The sequence below is a fragment of the Petaurus breviceps genome, unplaced genomic scaffold (genome assembly GCF_028583685.1).
Source record: "Petaurus breviceps papuanus isolate PSGF00001 unplaced genomic scaffold, PetGlider_PUasm1.0 208, whole genome shotgun sequence".
Taxonomy (NCBI): domain Eukaryota; kingdom Metazoa; phylum Chordata; class Mammalia; order Diprotodontia; family Petauridae; genus Petaurus; species Petaurus breviceps.
In genome coordinates, this window is record NW_027185852.1 from 28,235,986 (window position 1) to 28,256,358 (window position 20,373).

Here is a 20,373-nt window from a genome sequence, read left to right on the forward strand (position 1 = left end):
CCAGAGTCACTCCCCTTCTCCCCTCACCCTTCCTTGGGCTCTGGTGAGTGTGGATGGATGGGGCTGTGAATCTAACAGATGCCCCTTTAATAGTTCAGAGACTGAGGGTTAGAGAACACCACAGTGATGACCAGGCTGTGGTTCAGCCAATGATGGAGGAAAGTGACCAGGACAGTTGGGGAGGCACCAAGCATTCCCAAGGGGCCTCTATCACAGGAGGAGAGGGAGGGTAGCCACAGCCTCTGGCTCTTTGGGACTCTCTTATCTGAGGAGTTGGGGGAGGGGAAGAGACAGGACTTTAAGATCTCAAAAGAAAATCCTCACAAGAGAGATGATGTGGTCTTATAGAAAAGAGCAGGTTTTACTTCAGCTTGGTCCCTTTACTAGTGTGATCTCGGGCAAATTGCTTCCTTTCTCTGGGCCCCAATCTCTGGTCACTAGAAGCTCTAAATCCTACCATTTACCCAGAGTCTAGCCTTTTTCTCTTCCCTCCTCCTCCCAAACCTAGGCCTTGTTGGTTCAGACTTGTTTGAATGAATCATCAATCTCTTTGGGACCTGGGCCTCCACTGACTCAGTTGATCCACTCTGATCTCTCAGCTCATCCACGTCTGCAGACTTGGGCTAGGCCTCCTTTCTGGGGATTCCAGGGGATCAGCCATCCCCAAGATGGCAGATGTGGGCAGCATTCCTTTTCAGGGTTGAGGTGGGACCTCTGGGAAACCAATATTTTCTGTCAGGACTGAATTAAGGTGGGGACAATTGTGTTTGAAGAGCTAGTCCAGCTTTCATGGCAGTCTCCATCCCTCTCCTTCCTTCCAAGTTGGGGGGTTGGGGAGGGAACCACTGAGTCTGTTCCCTTGGGCACACAGTACTGGCTTACCTTGGGGAGGTAGCATCTCTTGCCCCTGCCCCAGTTATTTGGAAAAGTAACTGAAGTCATCAAATCCTTGGTTTTTCTTGTGAGTTCCTCGGGAAAAGATTGATCAGGTTGATTCAGGTGTGTTCCCTTCTCTCAGACTATGAAACTTCTGGTGATTAAATCTGAGTTCCATGTAGCCAATTGGCGTCCATCAATTTTTTTCAGAGGGACATTTAATTTGCAGATGTAGCAAGAAAAGAGGTACAATGTCTGTAGGTGCAGCCCTAGCCCACGTGGGTCCCTGGGAAGAACGGGCTCAGGCTTAACAGAATTTCTACATAGCACTGGTCCTATCAAGCGTATTTCCAAATGAGTCATATCTGCAGGATGAGTCCTAGTCTTAGCTACCACTGGTCCTGAAGAAGTCCCTTTCTCCTTAGGGCCTCAGTGCTGGATCGGCTAGCTGAAAAATCTAGCACAAAGTCCACCTCTGAAGCACCTGATGGCTCTTTCTTCTGATCTTTGGAAGCTTTCAAGGTTACAGTCATCTTCAGTCTCCACCTGAGTTCAAATCTGGTCTTGGACACTTAACTAGCTATGGGACCCTGGGCAAGTCACTTAACCTCTGTCTGCCTCAGTTTCCTTGATTGCAAAATGGGGATAATAGCAACACCTACCTTGCTAGATTGTTGTGAGTATAAAATGAGATAATATTTGTAAAGCACTTAACATAGCATCTGGCACACAGTAAGGCTTATAGAAATGTTTTCTATTATTATTTTTATCATTGAAAGAGAGAGGAGGGAGAGAGAGAGGGGAGGGAAAGAAAGAGGGAGGAAGAGGGGTAGAGAGGGGGGAACATTTGCCACCCTTTGAGGTAGATGCTGTTATTATTCCCATTTTTCAATTGGGGAAACCGAGGCAGACAGAGGTTAAGTGGCTTGACCAGGGTCACATAGCTGGAAAGTAAACCCTTTCCTGGATCATCACTCCCTAATCTGGGTGCTTAGCAAGTCTTTCTTCTGGTCCCTCTTTTCTTCATTCTCCCCATTCTCTCTTGGGGAATCTTATCAATGTCCATGGATTCTACTGCCATCTGTATCCAGATGACTTCCCGAGCTATGTGGCCAGTTCTAGTCTCTCTGCTAAGCTCCGTTCCTGAATCACGGATTATTGGGCAACTCTAGATATTCCCTAAGCATTTCAAACTCAACATGTCTCAAATTAGAGTCATTATCCTCCCCCAAACCCAACCCTGTTCCAGACTTCCCTCTATCCATTGGGGGCATTGCTATCCTGACACTCCCCCAGGTTCCCTGCTTTAGTATGGCATTCTACTCCTCATTTTTCTTCACCCTCCACATCCAGTCGGTCACCAAGTTTTATTAATTCTATCTCCACAATATCTCTCACCTCTTTCCCCTTCTCTCTTCCACCCACACACCTCTTGCCTGGACAATTGTAATAACCTAACTGGAAAACTGGCTTCCAGGCATCCATCCACGAAGCTGCCAAAATAATCTCCCCAAAGCCCAAGACTGACCATGTCATTCCCTCGTTCAAGAATTACCTCTAAAGGGCAGCTAGCAGCACAGTGAATAGAGCACCGGCCCTGGAGTCAGGAGGACCTGAGTTCAAACCTGACCTCAGACACTTAACACAAAACTAGCCGTGTGACCTTGGGCAAGTCACTTAACAACAATTGCCCTGTATTGCCCTTCCAAAAAGAAAAAGAAGAGAAAAAGAAAAAAAAGAAAGAAAAAAGGAATTACCTCTAAGATGAATTTAAAGCCTTTATAGACTGGTTCCTGTCTACCTTTGTGGACTTAGCTGATTTTATTCCCACTCATACATTCTACTTTTCTACTCCACTCAGCTACTTGATATTATTCCACAGACACTCCATTCCATCTCTGGTCTATGTTTTTGCTTAGTTTCTACATCGGGAATGGTGTCTCTCCCAGGTCCACTCTTAGGATCCCTGGCTTCCATCTAGGCTTAGAACATGGGCTGGAGAGCATACTTAAATGATGGGAGCAGATGGGTCCTCAAATAAGAGCCTATAGAGAGAAGAGAGAGGATTCAAAACTGTCTTGTCCTGATCTCTCTGTGCTAGGCACCATGGACCAAGCATGAAAAAGAGTCCTGGGTCTTGCCCTTTGGGAGTTCCCAATCTAGTTTAGGAGAGCTAACACCCAGGGGCCTGAGATTCCCCCAGAAAACAGAAGCAGGGGAGCTACTTGGGAGCTAGGGCTAGGTGGCCATTTGGGAGATATTGTACAAGGGATTTCCTATTCAGGTTTGGGTTGGACTAATTGGCATCTGAAGTCCTTCCATCACCCAAAGTTCTGTGGTTGTAGGACCTATGAATCTGTTTCTGCATCTGTGAAATGGGGATAAAAATCCCTTTCCTCACACCCACATTGGTTGGCTGTGAGGAAGTGGCTTCATTCGCTTGAATACCTACTGCCACTATGTGGACCCCTTGAGGACAGCCACAGATGGTGTTCACAGACATTCAGAGAACACCTATATGGACATGATCTGAGTGTGAGGATCCAGGGGACAGAAGGGGGAGCTTTGTGCTTCTAACTCAGTGGGGAGCTGAGGGTAGTTTAAGGTCAGGGAAGACTCCCTAGGAAGACCCCCAGAGGAAGTAGCTGGCCTCAGACACCAGCACCCCCACGTCCTTCAATTAGTCCTCCAATGTTATGGTCTCTAATCCCCTCCCCAGTCTTGTTGGCATCCATGGAGTCAGGGAGACCTGAGTTCAAATCTGATCTCAGACCATCAGTGTGACCTTGGATAAGTCACTCTGCCTCAGTTTCCTCAATTGTAAAATGAGGGTATTAATAGTACCTACCTCCCAGGGTTGTTGTTAGGATCCAATGAGAGAACATTTCTTTTTGTTTTTGTCTTTTTGGAGGGGAGAAGGCAGGGCAATTGGGGTTAAGTGACTTGCCCAAGGTCACACAGCTAGTAAGTGTTAAGTGTCTGAGGCCGAATTTGAACTCAGGTCCTCCTGACTCCAGGGTTTGTGCTCTATTCACTGTGCCACATAGCTGCCCCAGAGAATATTTCAAAAGTGCTTATCATGGTGCTTGGTACGTCCTGGGCCCTCTGTAAAAGCCTTCTCTTCTCTCCCCTCTCTGGACACCCTCCATGTGCTCAGTGGGCTTCCTGGACGTGGCTCTCAGTGCTGACACTGTCCCCCAGATGGGTCTGTGCAGGCCTGAAAGAAGGAGGACTTCCCTGCCCTTTGCCTGACTTCATGAATCCTCCACACCTTGTCTGTTTCTAGGCCAGGATGGGTACGGGCCCAGCTCCTTTTTTTCTGTCAGTCATTACACATAACCAGTTCTTCAGGAGGGGCCTCACATTTTGCAATCTATGATCTCAGCCAGCTGAGCCATCAGGGGGTGGGGCAGCTCCAGAGCTTCTGGGAGCCCTGGGAGGCAATGGGGAGCTCAGGACATTGGGAGAGTCAAGGCCCTAGGGGGCCATAGACAGTCAGTGGCCTTTCCCAGGCCTTGGAAGGAGCTTTTCCTGCCCCTCTCTAAGAAGTCTGAAGAATAGGCAGAGGGCTCCCAGACCAGGCCTTGGGGAAACCCCGAGTGCCAGGCCAGGTTCAGTGCCAGTGGGAGGTGGAGCTGATTGGGAAGAGGCTGGCCTGGAGTCAGGAGGGGTGGGGCAGGAGGAGTTGCTGACCTCATAGTTGCGGATCTCATAGCCAGAGCTCTGGAGGGGCGGGTCCTCTGGCCCCCACCTGTAAGTTCTGCACAGCCGGAGTGAGGGGAGAGTAAGCAAGGAACTCTACCTGCCAGGACAAGACATACTGCAGGCATGGAGACCCGTGAGCTGGTCTTGCTATGTCTGCTTATGGCTGCAGACCCAGTCACCTGTCAACAAGGTAGCCTTCGGGGTACTGGGGGCTGGAGGGCTTCCTGGGAAGTCAGTCCTCCCAATGTGGGTCAGTGCCAGGCTCTGGCTGATGGGTTGGATTCCCAGGTAAACAATTCTGCACTGGAACAGACGTTCTTGTCCTAGGAAAGAAGACCAGCCTAGGAGTCAGGAGACCTGGGCAGTGTTGCTGGTCTGGTCGTTGGCTTTCTCTGAGAATCTGGGCTACTCACTTCCCCTTTCTGGGCCTCATTTTCCACATATATAAATGATGGAGTTAGATGAGCTGATTTTTGAGGTTTCTCCCAGGTCTGACATAATCTAGAAGGGTACTCTGCCCAAAGGAGGCACTTAGTAGCTATTGAATTTGCAATCTATGTTCTATCATGCCTCCCAGCCCTTACCTACCATGTTTTATGCTCTGAGTCCTCCCAGCTCTGATATTCTCTGCTCTAGGCTCTAAGGGCCCTTCCAGTGCTGACATGCTCTCTTCTCTGATTTAAGGATCCCCTCCTTGCCCCCTTCTCCCCTTCACCCCCACCCCCGGCACTGACATGCTTTGATATCGGGTTCTATGGGATGACGGGTTTTCCTTAGGACTCTGGATATGTGGGTTAATTCCCTCCCATTTCCATCCCTATCTGGCCCCCATTCATTTCAAAGTCGACAATGCAAACAAGGAGTGTTCCCCCTCCAGGCTGGGGGAAGTGGACCCCCTGGGTCCCACAATCACATCCTCAGAGACAGATGGGGTCTCAGAGGCATCTATTGCAACCTAAACCTGAATAGAAATTCCACATCTATGTAGCCACCATGGGATCATTTACCCTCATTTAAAGAAGTCCGATGGAGGTGGGAGACTCCTTCTACTTTTGGATAGTTCTAATTATTCTACTGGCACACTCTCAGCTGGCCTCGGCTCTTCTGGTGACTCAGTTTCCCCATCTATGAAACGAACCTAACAGTGTTAATGAAGCATCAGAATCCAAATTTGCTCCAGAAGGTACCAGATTAGGGGCAAAGGTGGCTGGCTGACATGTTATTACATCAGATGCTCAGAGATGGGGGACCGGGTAAAATGGTCAATTCTGGGACAATCGGGGGGAGGACTTGAGAAGTGGCTACTTTGTATAGTGAGGAGGTTGCCATATTACCCAAAGGAAATGCCCGCAGAGTCTCTCTTCTGTCGGACTCCTGCTTTCGGGGTTCCAGATACGGTTATGTTTAACTTTGGGGTGGATTGGAGTCTGCGCAGAAAGAACTGGCCTGAAAATTGGGCTATCGAGTCACTGTTGCCCCAGATCGCTGCTGTGATATTGGGCTCTTTCCAACTCTGGGTCTCAGTTTCTTTCTGAGGCAAATGAGGGAGGGCGTGGGGCTTATGGCCATTGCCCTCTGTGAAATTAGCACTGGGTTTGGCATTCAGAGGCCCTGAGTACTTGCTAGCTGTGTGTCCTTGGACAAAGGGCTCTGAGGTTTCCGTTTCCTCAACTGGAAAATGAGGCTAACAGCATTTAGACTACCTATCTTCTAGGGCTCTGGTGAGGGTAGCTCTTCTGCTGCAGATGGAGCCAGAGGGATATTTGGTACTTGTCAGAGGATACAGGGAAGTGCCAGCAATGCTGGTGGGAGTGGGAGAGGAGGGCTTAAGTGGAGACTGAGGGAGATCATGGAATATCAGAGTAGTGAAGGGTCTGAGAACATAGAACAGAGAGTGCCAGAGCTGGGAAAGACCTTGAAGAGGCTTCCAAATACCATGGAAAGAACACTGGTTTAGGGGCAGAGGTTGTGGTTCAGTCATTTCTCAGCCATGTCTAACTCTTCATGACCCCATTTGGGGTATTCTTGACAGAGAATATTGGAGTGGTTTGCCATTTCCTTCTCCAGCTCACTTTACAGATGAGGAAACTGGGGCAAACAGGGTTATGTGACTTGTCCAGGGTCACACAGCTTTCACATGTCTGAGGCCAGATTTAATCTCTGCAAGGAGTCTTCCTGACTCCAGGCTCAGTGTTCTATCTACTTTGATGCCCTCTGGGGTTAGAACAGACCTGGATTAAAACCCTAACTTTCCCATTTACCACCTATATGATCCTTGGAAGTTGTTTAATTTTCCTGGGCCTCAGTCCCTCAATCTGTAAAATGGGTCACATGGCCTTTGGGAGTCCTTCTCAGCTCTGCCTTTAAGACCCTTTGACTTTAGAACATAAAAAATTATCACTCAGAGGGTTTTTAGAATGTGGCACAGTAAATGTCAGGGCTGGCAGAAGCTTCCGAGATCATTTTGTTTAACTTTCCCATTTTAGATACAAAGGAAACTGATTTCAAGAGATGAGGTGACTTGCTCAAAGTCACACAGCAAGTCAAAATCAGAGGTTATATTAGAACCCAGACCTTTGGTCTCTTCCAGAATGTTGCTTCTGTTTTTTCCTTTCTTTTGGCTCAGCTCTCACGTTTTAAAAAATTTTTTTTTTCAAAGCCCATTTACACCTGTTGGGTCACTTGATCTTCAAGGCAGTTTGTGAGAGGACAGAGATTATTACTGCAGTTGGAGAGGGGGAAAGCATAGAACCTAAGCTTCATTCCGTCTTCTAGACTATGATAGCATGTATTGTTTTGGGGGTTCACCTCCCCAACCTTTCCTTCTTGTCTGTGCTTGGAGAAAGGAGGGTCAGCCGGTGAGGCTCTGAGCCAGGCCAGGAAGAGATTTCTGGTGGGAGAAAAAGAAAGACAGACGAAACTTCAGACCAGTCCGGGGAAAAGAGGGCATCAAAATCCATGTGCCCACCAGATCTACAAGGGAGGGAGGCTTCCTAACTCTATCCCATCCCACAGGTTTCTGGCAGGAAAACATCACCGCCGTTGAAACAATGTTGCTCTGGCCAACAATGCCTTGATAAACAGCCACTTTGGCCTAGGCGATGTTCAGTGAGGGTGATTGTCCCAGAACAGCACTGTACTCCTTGTCCTAGCAGGGGAGATAAGGGAGGGACTCCCCTGGCTCAGCGGCCAGAACTTCCTCCTCAACTGGTTTTCCCTTAAGCCCCCAAACAATGTGAAAAATAGAAGCAAAGGCTGTATCACTGCAGGAAGGCTTTAGATTACATCAGGAAAGGTTTCTGAGGGTGAGGTAGGAGTGGGGTGTCTTTCCTCTCCCTCTCCACATAGAAAAAAGGAACTTTGGTTACTCAAAGTATTGGAGAGGCTAGCCACCCACGTGGACGGGGCTTCCAATTATTGCCTAGAGGCAGGAGGATGGGTGAGCTGATCTCTGAGGACTTCCTCCTTCCCTCCCTCTTCCTCCTGCCTTCCCAAAGCTGGGCCCTTCTTGTCCTGAACGATCTGCTGATAAATAATAAACATTAAAAAAAATAGAATATGGGCAAAGGGAAAATGAAATGGGCTTTTTTTTTGGGGGGGGAGGGTTTTTTTTTAAAGTCCTTCCTCATCTGACCTCCATCTACCTCCCTCCCTTCCACACTCCCTCTGATCCAGTGACACTGGCCTCCCGGCTGTTCCTCACGCAAGATGCTCCAGAGCCAGATTCCAAGCATTTCCACCAGCTGTGCCCCATGACTGGAATTCTCTTTCTTCTCATTATTTCTTTCTCTTTTTATTCCCCCAGCTAAAACCCTGCTTTTACAGGAATTTAGTGCCTTCCCTCTGTTGATTATTCTCAATTTATTCTGAGTGTTATTTATACACAGTTACTTGCCTGTTGTGTCCCTGCTTGGACTGGGAGGTCCCTGAGAACAGACTCCTTTGTATCCCTAGTGTTTAGTACAGTGCCTGGCACACAGAGAGTCATTAATAAATGCTAGTTCACCTGACTGGACTTGATAGTAGGTGGAGTTGTGGGAGACTGGTAGGGATGGGGAGCTGTCAGGAGAAGGAAGTATTTGGAAGCCTCCTCCACACGTACTTTGGGGTCACTCCAAAGGTCTGGGGGACACTCCTGCACTGTCCACTCCTTTTGGCCTTTCCTCAGTCTCTTCTAGGGCACAGACTCATCAGGCCTTTACTTTCTATGGAGAAACTCCATCTTCTGGAACAGGATTTTCCACATAGTGTGCCAACATAAGAGAACTTAGACCCACCTTGCCACATACCCAGGAGGCAGGGTCAGGCCCAGCTTCCAGCTGGGAACCCTCTTGGCTTAAGAGGCTGGACCTCGATCTCTTTGGACAGTGAGGCTCTGTAGGAGATGTTTCCAGTTGAGGGGGGAGGGGAAACATGGCTCAGGCTGTGACCCATTTGAAGAGAGCTTGACATGCTGGAATTAGATTCTTAGGCACTTATTCAAGCCCTTGTCCAGCAAAAAGATACTGATCACTGACCCTGAACTCTCATCTTCCTCGATGATTCCCAATCTGTCTCACTGAGTCCTTTTCCACCAAACCTGAATCCCTTCATTGAGTCTGCAGCATTTACAATGATTTCCCATCAGCTCACTGAGTCCCAAGCCCCTCCCCATGAGCCCCTATCACATTTGCTGATTCCATCCCACTCACTGATCCCCATCCCACTCACTGATCTCCCATCCCACTTACTGATTCCCCATCCCCCTCATTGAACCCTCCCAGAACATTGAGCCTATATTCTCCTCACTGAACTCCCATCACAACATTGAACTGCTCACCCTTCTCATTAAATCTTCATTCTCCTCACTGATTTCCTAACTTCTTCTTGAGCTACCATTCATCTTCTGAGCCCCCATATTCTACCAGAGTCCCTTTCCTTGGTAATAAATCCTTTTAAGAATTCATTCTCTTGAATAATAAAAGACTAGGAAGACAGTCTGGTCTGTAGGAAAGGGCCCCAGTCTAGGAATGTTGGCTTCTCCATTCTTCTATCTTATGGTCCTAGACCCAACCCCACTGAATCTGAGTCTTCTCCAAGTCCTAAATGAGTCCCCAAAGAAAATAGCCCATTGCACTTAAGAGCTCTGATCATTCTGATTTTGATCCTCAGTTGGCTCCTCAGTAACTTTTACTTGTTCCTGATTCTGACTACTGGGGCCAAGCAAAATGACGCTGATCCCCATGACAGCCCTTGGATACCTGAAAACAACTCTCATTTTGCTGGCCCCTTCACTCCCCTCTTCCTCCTCCACAAAAGACCCCAATAATTGCTTTGGCTAGCGTTCACGTGGCATGATCTCAAGAGCCTTCATTATCCTGACTACTTTCCTCTTCATGTTCTCCAGTGTATCAATGTCTTTCCTAAAATATGACCCCAGAACAGGAGAGAACCATGAGACTATCACCTCCCTCATCTTAGATATTGTATCTCTCTTAACACAGCCTCAGATCTCATTAGATTTTTTTGGTTAGTATCAAATTGATCTTCCTAAGGTGCAGGTCAGACCACGTCATCTCCTTCCTCAAGAAACTATTTTTTCTAGGATCAAATGTAAAATCCTCTGGTATTCAAAGTCTTGCACAATATGTCCCCTACCCAGCCTTCTTATACCTTGCATTCTGAGACCTCCCCCCCCCCCATGCCACACACACACACACACACACACACACACACACACATACACACACAAATTCTGATCCAGGGACATCAGTATCTTGCTGTTTTTTAAATAAAACACTCCATCTCCTGCTCCAGGCATTTTCACTGACTGTCCCTCAGGATTGGACTTCTCTCCCTCCTTATCTCTGGTCTCCTAGCTTCCCTGCCTTCCTTCAAGTCTCAACTAAAATCTCACCTTCTTCAAGAAATCTTTTCCAATTTGTCTTAATTCCATTGACTTACTTTTGCTTACTTCCAAATTATCTCATGTAGGACTTGTTTCCACATAGTTATTTGTCTATTGTCTCCTCCATTAGACTGTCAACTCCTTGAGAAGCTTTCTATGTGCTGGCACATAATAGGTACTTAATAAATGTTTTATCATTGACTAGCTGTCATGTCATACTGTTAACTCATCTTGAGCTTGCAGTCCACCAAGACCTTCAGATCTTTCCCAGATGAACCGCTCTCTAGCTTTGCCTCTCCTGTCTTGTGAGACTTATATTTTGAATCCCCATTGTAAGATTTTACATTTATTATTACTTTTGCATCTTATCTTTTTAGATGCAGTCCTTTGTTCCAGTTTATTGAGATCTTTGGGGATACCGAAGCTTGTGATCACCTCAGACCCTAGATTTTTTTTTCTCTGTAAGATAAAGTTCTGTATCTCTTTCTCTCTTTTCCCCTAGGTCTGAGGAGTCTGCAACCGTGGATGCAGGGCTTGATTGCTGCGGCCGTATTTCTGATCTTTGTGGCCATAGCTTTTGCTGTTAATCACTTCTGGTGCCAGAAGGATCCGTAAGTTATCCGACTCATTAAGGAAAGAATGGATAAGGAGCACTTTGGAAATTGGGCGCCATATTGTTATCATATGGGAGAGTCCTTATGTCACTGTTGTTGCCAGCCTCTCCAAGGGATGGGCCTTCCTCTCTGCAATAATCAGTCTTTCTTGCTGTGCTCCAGTCTAATTTATTCAGTCAAACAGTGGAGGTAGGCAGGAGACTGATGTTGGAATAAGGTCGGGCCCCAACTTGTGCAATGGGAAGGGTTAGATAGCCAAGTCCCAGTGTCTCCACCTGCTTGGGATTCTGAAGGAAGGAGAGACTACCTTCCCTGCCCCATTCCACTTTCTTCAGCCTCCTCCGCTCCTTCTGCTCCTCCTCCCTACTCTCGCCTGCTCTCTCGCCCTCCCTCCTCCACCTCCTCACTTGTTTCCTTGTCCTCCTTTCTCTCCTCCTTCCTAACCTTTTCTTGCCCTTCTCCTTGCTTCCTCATTTCCTTCCTCTTCTACTTTTTTCCTCCTTCTTTTCCTGGTTCTCCTTCTTTCCTTGCCACCTTCCCTTTTTCTTTTTCCTCTGCTTTATCATCCTCCCCCTCCTTCTCCATTCCCCTCCTCCTTACTTTCTTATCCTTCTCTCAGAGAATGGGAAACCATTTCCTTCCATGACTAGAATTCTGGGAATGGGCTAGTTTTGCGTAAGGTCTCCTACAAAGACCTCATCCCTTGTGGCCCGGGTGAAGAGCTCAGGCTGAGAACAGAATTGAGTTAGAGGAGGATTTGGCAGGATCTGAGGAAGGCAAAACCACCTTACTCTCACCTCCCCCTTCAATCAGTTGTCGGATCTTACACATGTCTACATCCACATTTCTGAAATTCGATCCCTTTTCTCCACTCAACACTGACTACCTTATTTCAAGAACTCATCCCCTCTGTCCTGGACTATTGAAATAACTTCTTAATTGGTCTCACTGCCTCAAGTATTTTTCCACTCCAATCCATCATCTACACATCAGTCAAAGTGATTTCTTTAAGTGCAGATCTGACCATGTCACTCCCCTACTCAATAAACTCTAGTGGCTCCCTAGCATAAAATATAAACTCCTTCATGTGGCTTTTAAAGCCGTTCCTAAGCTAGCTTCCCACAGTCTGCCAGACCTGCCTTCTTACTGCTCTTCACACATTCCACTTCATATCTCATCTCTATGCCTTGACGTGGGCAACTTTCCCTCGTACCTGGAGCACATTTCTTCTACACTCATGGACTTAGATATTTTCTTCAGGACTCAGCTTGAACATCCCCTCCCACCAGGGAGGCTTTTCTGATTTCCCTAGGCACTCACACCGGGGTCCCAACCTCTTTTGTATTCATTTTGTGCTGATTCTGTGTACACACATACATACTCAAGTTGCTTTTCTTGATAGGACTCCAGCTCCTAGAAGGGGAGGATTTACTTGTTTTTGCTTTTGTATCTTCAGTCCCTAGCAACTGTCCCTGGAAAATGGTCAATTTATTGATTGAGGATAGAGAAGACTTTATATTATCACCCCTCTACCCCAGAGCAAATGCCCCCTAATTGCTCTTAGACTCCATTCAGAGACAGGATGAGGGCAATGCATTCAGAGAAGTTATGTGATCTCACCTAGTCAGATCACACAGCACCAGAATGTAGCTTGAGCTGGGATTCAAATTCACATTTCCTGATGCCACAGAATCTCAGAACATCAGTATCCACCTAGTTCAGCCCATGCCTGTAGAAAAGCCCATGCCTGTAGAAGACCCTTTACAACATCTCCAATACTTGGTTGTCTAGCCTCTGCTGGAATACCTCCAGTGACAGGGAACTCATTTACTTTTGAAACAGCTCCTTCCACTCTTGGACAGCTCATTGTTAGGAAGCTTTTGCAGACACAAGCCTCAGTGGACCTTTTTGTAACTTCCTCAGTTGGTCCTGGCTGTGCTTGAGTCAAGCTGGACAAATCCAATTCTATTCTAGATGGGAACCCTTCAGATACTTTTGGGGTTGCCCAGTGTCTAGTGTAGAATTGCTGAAAAAGATTTATTGATTTATTATAAATAATAATAAAATAATTTTGTGAAGTCTGGATTCAATCAAAGGGCTACACTTGAGGACCTAGAGGGCCATGTATGGCCTCAAGGCCACAGGTTCCCCACCTCTGAGCTAGTCAAACCCCCTCATTTATGGGACTTTGCACATTTCTTCACCGATTGGGACCTGTGATCTCATGGGTGTAGGGAATTTTTGGTGAGGAAACTACCTCTCATCAGAATACCTTTTACTTTGATTTTAATAATGGTTTATTGAATTCAAGTGACCACCCCTATCACATCCCCATCAAGTGTTCTACTCTCACACCCCCAGCTCCTTCAGTTGGCTCTCCAAAGCATGACCTTGAAGTCCTTGACCATTCTGGCTGTCTTCTTCTGATCAATGTCCTTCCTGAAAGGCGGACCTCAGAATTGAGCACAAGATCATAGATGAGGTCAGACTAGGGCAGAGGACAGAGGGACCTCATCACCTCTCAGACCATGTGCTTCCTTTCATGGAACCAAAGTCAAATTGTTATTTTGGCTGCCATGTTATAGTTTCGACTCACATTGCCCTTGTCATGCATTAAGACCCCCAGATCTTTTTTCATAGTTGCTGCCAAGTAGTTGTGAAATTTGTTTTGTTTTTTAGTTCAGAAATAGCTTTCCATTCATCCTTACTAAATTTCATCTAATGAGAGTTAGTACCATATTCCAGTCTCTCCAGAATTCTTTGGAGCCTGATTCTATCATCCAGTCTTAGAAAATTCAAGGTTTTTCTGTGCTGTTTGAGTTTTTAGCCAGAGGAATCTCATTCTTCACTGATATGAGAATGGGAAGCTTAAGTAGGTTACAATTGTAAGAACACTGGATCTGGTGTCCAAGAGCCTGGGTTCGAATCATGTCTCTGCCACTTACTACCTTAGGCAAGTCACGTAACTCCGGTCTTAATTTCCTTTTCTGTAAAATGGGAAGGTTGGACGAGGTGGTCTCTAATGTTACTTCAAGCTTTTACCTTTCTCTTTGTTCCTCAGGGTCTCATCCTTTACCCTGAAAACTACCAATGAATCTAATTCTGCTACACACACACACACACACACACACACACACATACATTGTCCTGCAAAGAGACTACCACAATAGGGCCCCCATAGATACAGTGCCAGTCCACTGAAAGCTGTGACATTTGCAGGCCCATTATAACCAGCTTGGTGAGTGGATGCTCAACAGAAAAGCTGAGAAGGTGAGTAGGAGACATGAATCTTTCCCCTGACCCAGGAATGGGACCATCTCCTTGAGCTTCCTCCCCTGGGCCTTGCCCTACTATGGGGTGAGTGAGATCAACGGGTATCTGCTGATCTTTTATGGGGGGGTGTCTTCTAACAGGGAGCCTGGGACAACGGTCATATCAGTTGGAGGCAAATCAGATGGGACCTTGGCAGGGGTGGATGGAAGGTATTCAACGATGGCTTCGAACTTCAGGTAAGCCTGCCCTAGGCTTCCCACTCTGAACCAGATCTTTACCTTGACTCTGACCACAATGGTGGCCCTGACTCTGGCCCGGATCTTGACGCTGATCCAGATTGTGACTTGGACCCTACGGGACGGATCATGGAAGAAGAATGTCAGTGGACAGACATTCTCTGCCACGGACAAAGGAAGGAGCAAATGCTTTTATAAAGACTCATCTATCCCAGCAGATCCAGTTTTCTTTTTACAGGAACTTGCTCTCAGATGAGACCTCCAGGTGGTATAGACAGCATGCAGTATGGGACAGTATGGGAGCTACTTCCTGGTCTTGGGAGTGGGGATAATCTGTTTAGTTTGGTTTTCTGAGACAGGATTAGAACTCCGGTCTCCCATACTCCCAAGGCTAGCCTTTTATCTACTATACCACTTAGCTGAATTAGTGAGGAGCATGTTGAGGACAGTGGCTCAGTTGAGGGAATGAGGGGATAAGCATTTAGTGTGGGGGAGAATGTGTTTTAGTAAGGGGATTCAGGAAGGAGATGAAAGAACAGTATTGGAGAGGAAGTCTTGTAAGGGGGTGGGAGGCTTAGTGAGAGGACAGATCCCAGGGCACATGCTCAAGCAAACAGACTGGGCTTTAGCCGCAGAAACTCAATCAATTTGACAATATCATGCTACCTTTGCTTGTAATCTGCCTGACCTGGGAGGGGGCTGGACAGGGGGGAGGTAGAGGTGGAAGGAAGGATGTGCCTGGCTTGAGAGTCAAAGGATCTGAGTCTAACTCTGACTTTTTCCCTTGACTTTGCACTGTGTGATCTTGAACAAATTCTTTTCCCTCTATGAACCTTGATTTCTCCCTCTGTCAAACGAGGGACAGCATGTCTTCCAAGGTCACTTCCTGGTCTCTGCCCTTCTGTGATTCTGCCTGGGGCCACTTCATTCCTGCAGTCCCAGGGTTCGGGGGTGGGGAGTTAGGGCAGGAGCAGTGATAGGGTGTGGTGACCCCCTGGGAAGGAGTGGATGTAAATACCCTTTTGGTCTTTGCCCTTTCAGGTCCAGTGAGCACAAAAATGCCTACGAGAATGAGAATGTGATGGAAGATATCCCAGGAGTCCGAAGCACCCGCATGTGACCTTCCCACCCCATCTCCCCACACCTTCCTGGCTCTCCTCCTGGGCAAACCTCATCATGTCTGAAGATTCCCTGAGTGTTTTTTGAACAGATCACCTCTGCTACCTTCTCAAATATTACACATTTTTTTTTTTGTGCTTCATCTGTAATCACGAGTCACCTCTTAGCCCTCTAAGCCATTTATACCCTCTCAGCCCATCTCCTTTGGCAGGGTTCAGTTTGGGGCCATGGTCAAGGTTCAGGTTGGGATGGGCTGAGGGGTTAGTCTGGAGCTTGGTACACACATAAGTTACCTGGTCTGGGATCCTTCCAAGACTTTGGTCTCTACAGTGCTGAGTTTTGATCAGGTGAAGTCAAATTTGGTCCCAAATAATAATGGCCTTCCTTTGAAATGGCTTTTATTTCTGTGAAATAAAGACATTTTGTACTTGTCATCAATGACTGAGATATGTTCTGCAATCATTCCCTGCCTATCCCCACCTCTTTCCCTCCCCAAGTGGAGGCATTCTAGAATTTTGCCTCTTTAAATGTAGTCTAAGGTAACATCAGTGGGGGTGGGGGTGGGGTGTTCCACTGTACTACTGACATATTGAAGTTCCCCTGTTCTTGTCCAGATAATGCCCTTTCTAGCCTGGCCTCTCCCATCTTGAGCTCATGAAGCTGATTAAAAAAAATTCTAGTATAAAACTTAAATTAGATTTCAACTGATTACATTAGGCCCATACTCACTGTCATCCAACACATTCTTTATTCCTTCCAGCTTTGTGTTACCTGGAACTATGGCAAGCATTCCTTCTATTCAGTGAAAGATGGTGGCTTTGGAGACATAAGCTGCATTGGGATTCCGTGTTAGACACAGTTACTAGCTGTGGGACCCTGGATAAGTAATTTCCTTTCTCTGGGTCTCAGTTTCCTCCTCTATGAAGTAAGGGAATTGGGCCAAAATGATCTCCAAGCTTCCTTCCAGTTCTAAAAACCACGATCATATAACTTATGTGAAATATCACAGGGTTAAAGACAGAGCCTTGGGGCACCCCACTAGAGACTTTTGTTCTTGGAAACATCATAAAGATTACTTTTGGAGGGTCTAGTTACTCAACTAGTTCTTGAATTTTTGCCTCCTTTTCCCATTTCTTGCCAGAGGAATGGTTCTATTCTTCCTTCTCTTTCCTCCAGTTTTGCTTACTTTCTTTTCTATTAGTCTGTAACCATCAACACATGTATGGATTTTAACACCCATACAAACACACATGCATACACACTCATGTAATGGTGAGTTTCCTTCACATCTGCACTGGCCTCCAAAATTTCTGCTCAAATCTTCAAAATTCATTCTTGAGAATGAATAGGACTCACTCTTCACAGGTGGACTGCAATAATTAATAACATTTAAAGAGATATCAAATTTCCAATTAAAAACTGCTTTACAATTATTAAAGGAAGCTCCTACTGGCCCCACTGTGAAGCAGGCATTATTATACACATTTCCCAAATGAGGACCTCTAGGCTCCTGGCTTTGCTTTGTCCCATACCACCTAGGAGCAGTGAGCTGAGACTTGGGAGAAGGATTTCCTATCTGCTGACTAGGCAGTTGTCCAGAATCCCAAATACTGTCTTTGACCCTGACCTTGGAAGAGAGCCGGGGGTAAGGCTAAAAGGTGAAGGAAGCCACTTCTTAGAAAAAGCCACTCCACCCTACCCCCAGCTAACAGGTGAAAATGCTGGCTTGTACAAACTTGATTTTTCCTCACCTATTGTAATTTGTTTATCACAAAATACATTATCTAATGATTTTGAACCTGCTTGATTATTATGTAGATCAAATGAGATAGCGTAGGGCACTCAATGTTAGCTGTTATTAGTATGTAAAATCTGGATTTAATGGACATTTCTATTGTTAAGGCATTGCAAACCCAATGTGTGGACCCGGTGCAGACTTGCTGGGCTTGGGGGCCAGGTGGGGATGGGGGCCACAAGTTTAATGATGAGATGAGAGCTTATTAGGGCATTTTATTTTTATTTATTTATTTTTTGTTTATTTTTGCTTTTTTGGAGGGCAATTGGGGTTAAGTAACTTGCCCAAGGTCACACGACTAGTTTTTGTATTAAGTGTCTGAGGTCAGATTTGAACTCAGGTCCCCCTGACTCCAGGGCCAGTGCTCTATTCACTGTGCCATCTAGCAGCCCCAAATATTATCTAGGCTCTTTTTTTAGCGTTTGGTTTTTTTTGGAAGGCAACTGGGGTCAAGTGACTTGCCCAAGGTCACATGGCTAGTAACTGTTTAGTGTCTGAGGCTGGATTTGAGCTCAGGTCCTCCTGATTCCACGGCCAATGCTCTATTCACTGTACCAATCCAGCCACCCCTTATTAGCGTATTTTAATGAGGGCCCTGAAAGGAGGGAAGGAGCCAAGACTGGGAATACTACTAATAAACTTGAACTTGTATTGTCCTAGACAAGCGGGTGAGGTGGGAATTAATTTTTCTTGCCCTGAAAGGCTACAGTAGTCTGAACTGAAAAGGAAAGTCATGTCCTGGAAGGAGAATGTGTTGTTTGGGAAGCCCAGTCCCCTCATATGAGCAGGCAGGTCTTCAGACTGAGTAGACTTTGCTACTGATACCTGGTGGTTGTACCATTGATGAAGTATCTAGGGCAGGATCTCAACCCAGGTCTCCTGACTCCAGGTTTAGAGCTCATTTCTTTATCCCTCTACATACCATGAATTGTATGGTGGGAAAATCATTTGGTTTGGGCTCTGTGACCTTGATGAAAATGGCTTCTCATCTCTGGTTCATAGTTTTCCTATCTGGGAGTAGATTAACTTAAAAATGCCTCTTTGCTGTGGCATTCTGTGTTCCATATTCCAAGGACCCTCCCAGCTCTGATACTATGCTCTGTGTTCTAAGGCCCTTCCTATTTCTGACCTTCTCTGTTCTCTGTTCCAAGGACCTTCCTGTCTCTGACTATATTCTAGGTTCTCCACCCATCCATGTTACATTTTTTGGTTCTTTATTCTAAGCACTGCCATTCTGTGTCGTAAGGTCCTTTTTGCCTTTATGATTATATGGCTTAATGAATAAACTGGAGAGAAAGGGGTGGGAGGGGGAACCCTTCTTTAGGAGAATGAGGAAAGAATATGTCCTGAGCCCCTGTAAAAGACATAGGGGCCAGAGTCCACTGGGACAGTCACCTAACTCCAGAACCATTACATCCACTCAGCATTTTCCCTGAAGCACCAAAGTCTGAGGCCTCAGTTGCTCAGTTACCTATAAACCCCAGGGTGCACCTGGTGTACTAGTCCTGTTCCCCCTGACCAGCCCTTGGGCCAGTCTCTAATGATTCTTCATTAATGATTCCCCCTAGAAGTCAACACAACTGAAGGTTGTTTTATGAGGGGAGCTGGGAGACAAGAAGCTAGCTCTTGTCTCTGGCTGGGATTATATTCCAGACTCCTCTGGTCCTGGCCCAAAACCTACACTGAAGGCCCTTGAACCTTTTTTATACCCCTGGAAACTCCCAGTGCAAACTCAGCAAGTTTCAACAAACATAGAGCCAACAGGGCTCTTTGCAAGGTTGGGAAAATTGTAAGGAGGAGAAGAGGTTGGAGGGTGACTCCTAAGGATGCGTTGGGTGTCCTGTTTGACCACATTATGACCTGGAGAGTGAGTAGTGAATATGTTTGTGAAAGTAGGAGGGCACAAGATTGGGAAAGAAGGAGAGAGGGGAATGAAGAAGGGGGAAAGGGAGAGGGAGAGAAGGAAGAGGCCAGTAAAATAGATTGAGAGATGGAGAGAGAGACAGAGATAGACACACAAAGACAGACAGACACACAGATTGAGACAGAGACACACAGAAAGACAGCCAAATAGACACAGACAGACAAAGGCAGGAGCCTTATAAGCAGGCTGGTTTATCAGAAGGGGCTCTTGCAAAAAGAACTCTGTTCTGGGTGTAAGAAGGCCTGGGTTTAAATTCCTTGCCACTTGTGTATTGGGTAGGACACTTAGCATTGTCCCGTCTGAACCTTGGTTTTCTTAGATCAGATGTTTAAGGCACAGACATTTACTAGTTAGGTGACCGTGTTCTATGCACCTCAGTTTTCACCTACAAAATGGAGATACTAATACCTGTAATCCTAATCTCATAGGATTGGTTAGAGTCTAGAAACACCAAAAGAAGAAATGGAATTTTGGGGGCATGTATGTGATAATAAAAAAAATTATTGAGAGCCTTCTGTATGGAAACCCTTAAACTCTGAGATAACGGAGATGCGAACACAGGTAATTCTGATACACATTATTACATGGCTAGGATATCAGAAAGGAGTGAAGTACTGTGGGAAGTTGTGTGTGTGTGTGTGTGTGTGTGTGTGTGTGTAGGTGGCATAGTAGAGTGCATAGAGAGGTGGTCTTCAGTCACGAAGAACAAGGTTTCCATATGTTGGTCATATGACCCTTGTTAAGTTCCCTCAGGTAATTCTGTAAGACTGAAAGTTGCCAAAAAGGTTCCTTCATTGGTGAAGGGTGATTTCTCACTGAAGAATTCCCTTGCATCCCCCAGTGACATCACCACTGAGGTCCCTATCCCTGTCTTATGTGTTAGTGCAATAGGCTGTCAGGAATGGTGGTCACCTCCCCCTACTGGTGGTGCCCAAACAGAGGAC

General features: G+C 46.3%; 1 protein-coding gene across 2 annotated transcripts; it reads left to right on the plus strand.

Moving 5' to 3' along the window:
- The first annotated feature begins 4,281 nt into the window (after positions 1–4,281).
- LOC138165368 (PDZK1-interacting protein 1-like) lies at positions 4,282–16,144 on the plus strand. 2 transcript variants are annotated; one of them, XM_069093629.1, is made up of 5 exons: positions 4,282–4,771; positions 10,971–11,079; positions 14,302–14,352; positions 14,496–14,591; positions 15,633–16,144. In XM_069093629.1, the coding sequence occupies exons 1-5, from the start codon at positions 4,705–4,707 to the stop codon at positions 15,709–15,711; spliced, it is 402 nt and encodes a 133-aa protein (XP_068949730.1). In that variant the 5' UTR covers positions 4,282–4,704; the 3' UTR covers positions 15,712–16,144. The 2 variants fall into 2 exon arrangements, with proteins under 2 accessions (XP_068949730.1, XP_068949731.1); XM_069093630.1 differs by lacking the exon at positions 14,302–14,352 and having other exon boundaries at positions 4,294–4,771.
- The last annotated feature ends 4,229 nt before the right edge of the window (positions 16,145–20,373 follow it).

Excerpts from the sequence above, each read along its gene's own strand:
- LOC138165368 (XM_069093629.1), top strand. The coding sequence starts at position 4,705 with ATGGAGACCCGTGAGCTGGTCTTGCTATGTCTGCTTATGGCTGCAGAC. Across the intron at positions 14,353-14,495 it reads TCAACAGAAAAGCTGAGAAG|GGAGCCTGGGACAACGGTCA; the intron begins GTGAGTAGGAGA and ends GTCTTCTAACAG. Across the intron at positions 14,592-15,632 it reads ACGATGGCTTCGAACTTCAG|GTCCAGTGAGCACAAAAATG; the intron begins GTAAGCCTGCCC and ends TTGCCCTTTCAG.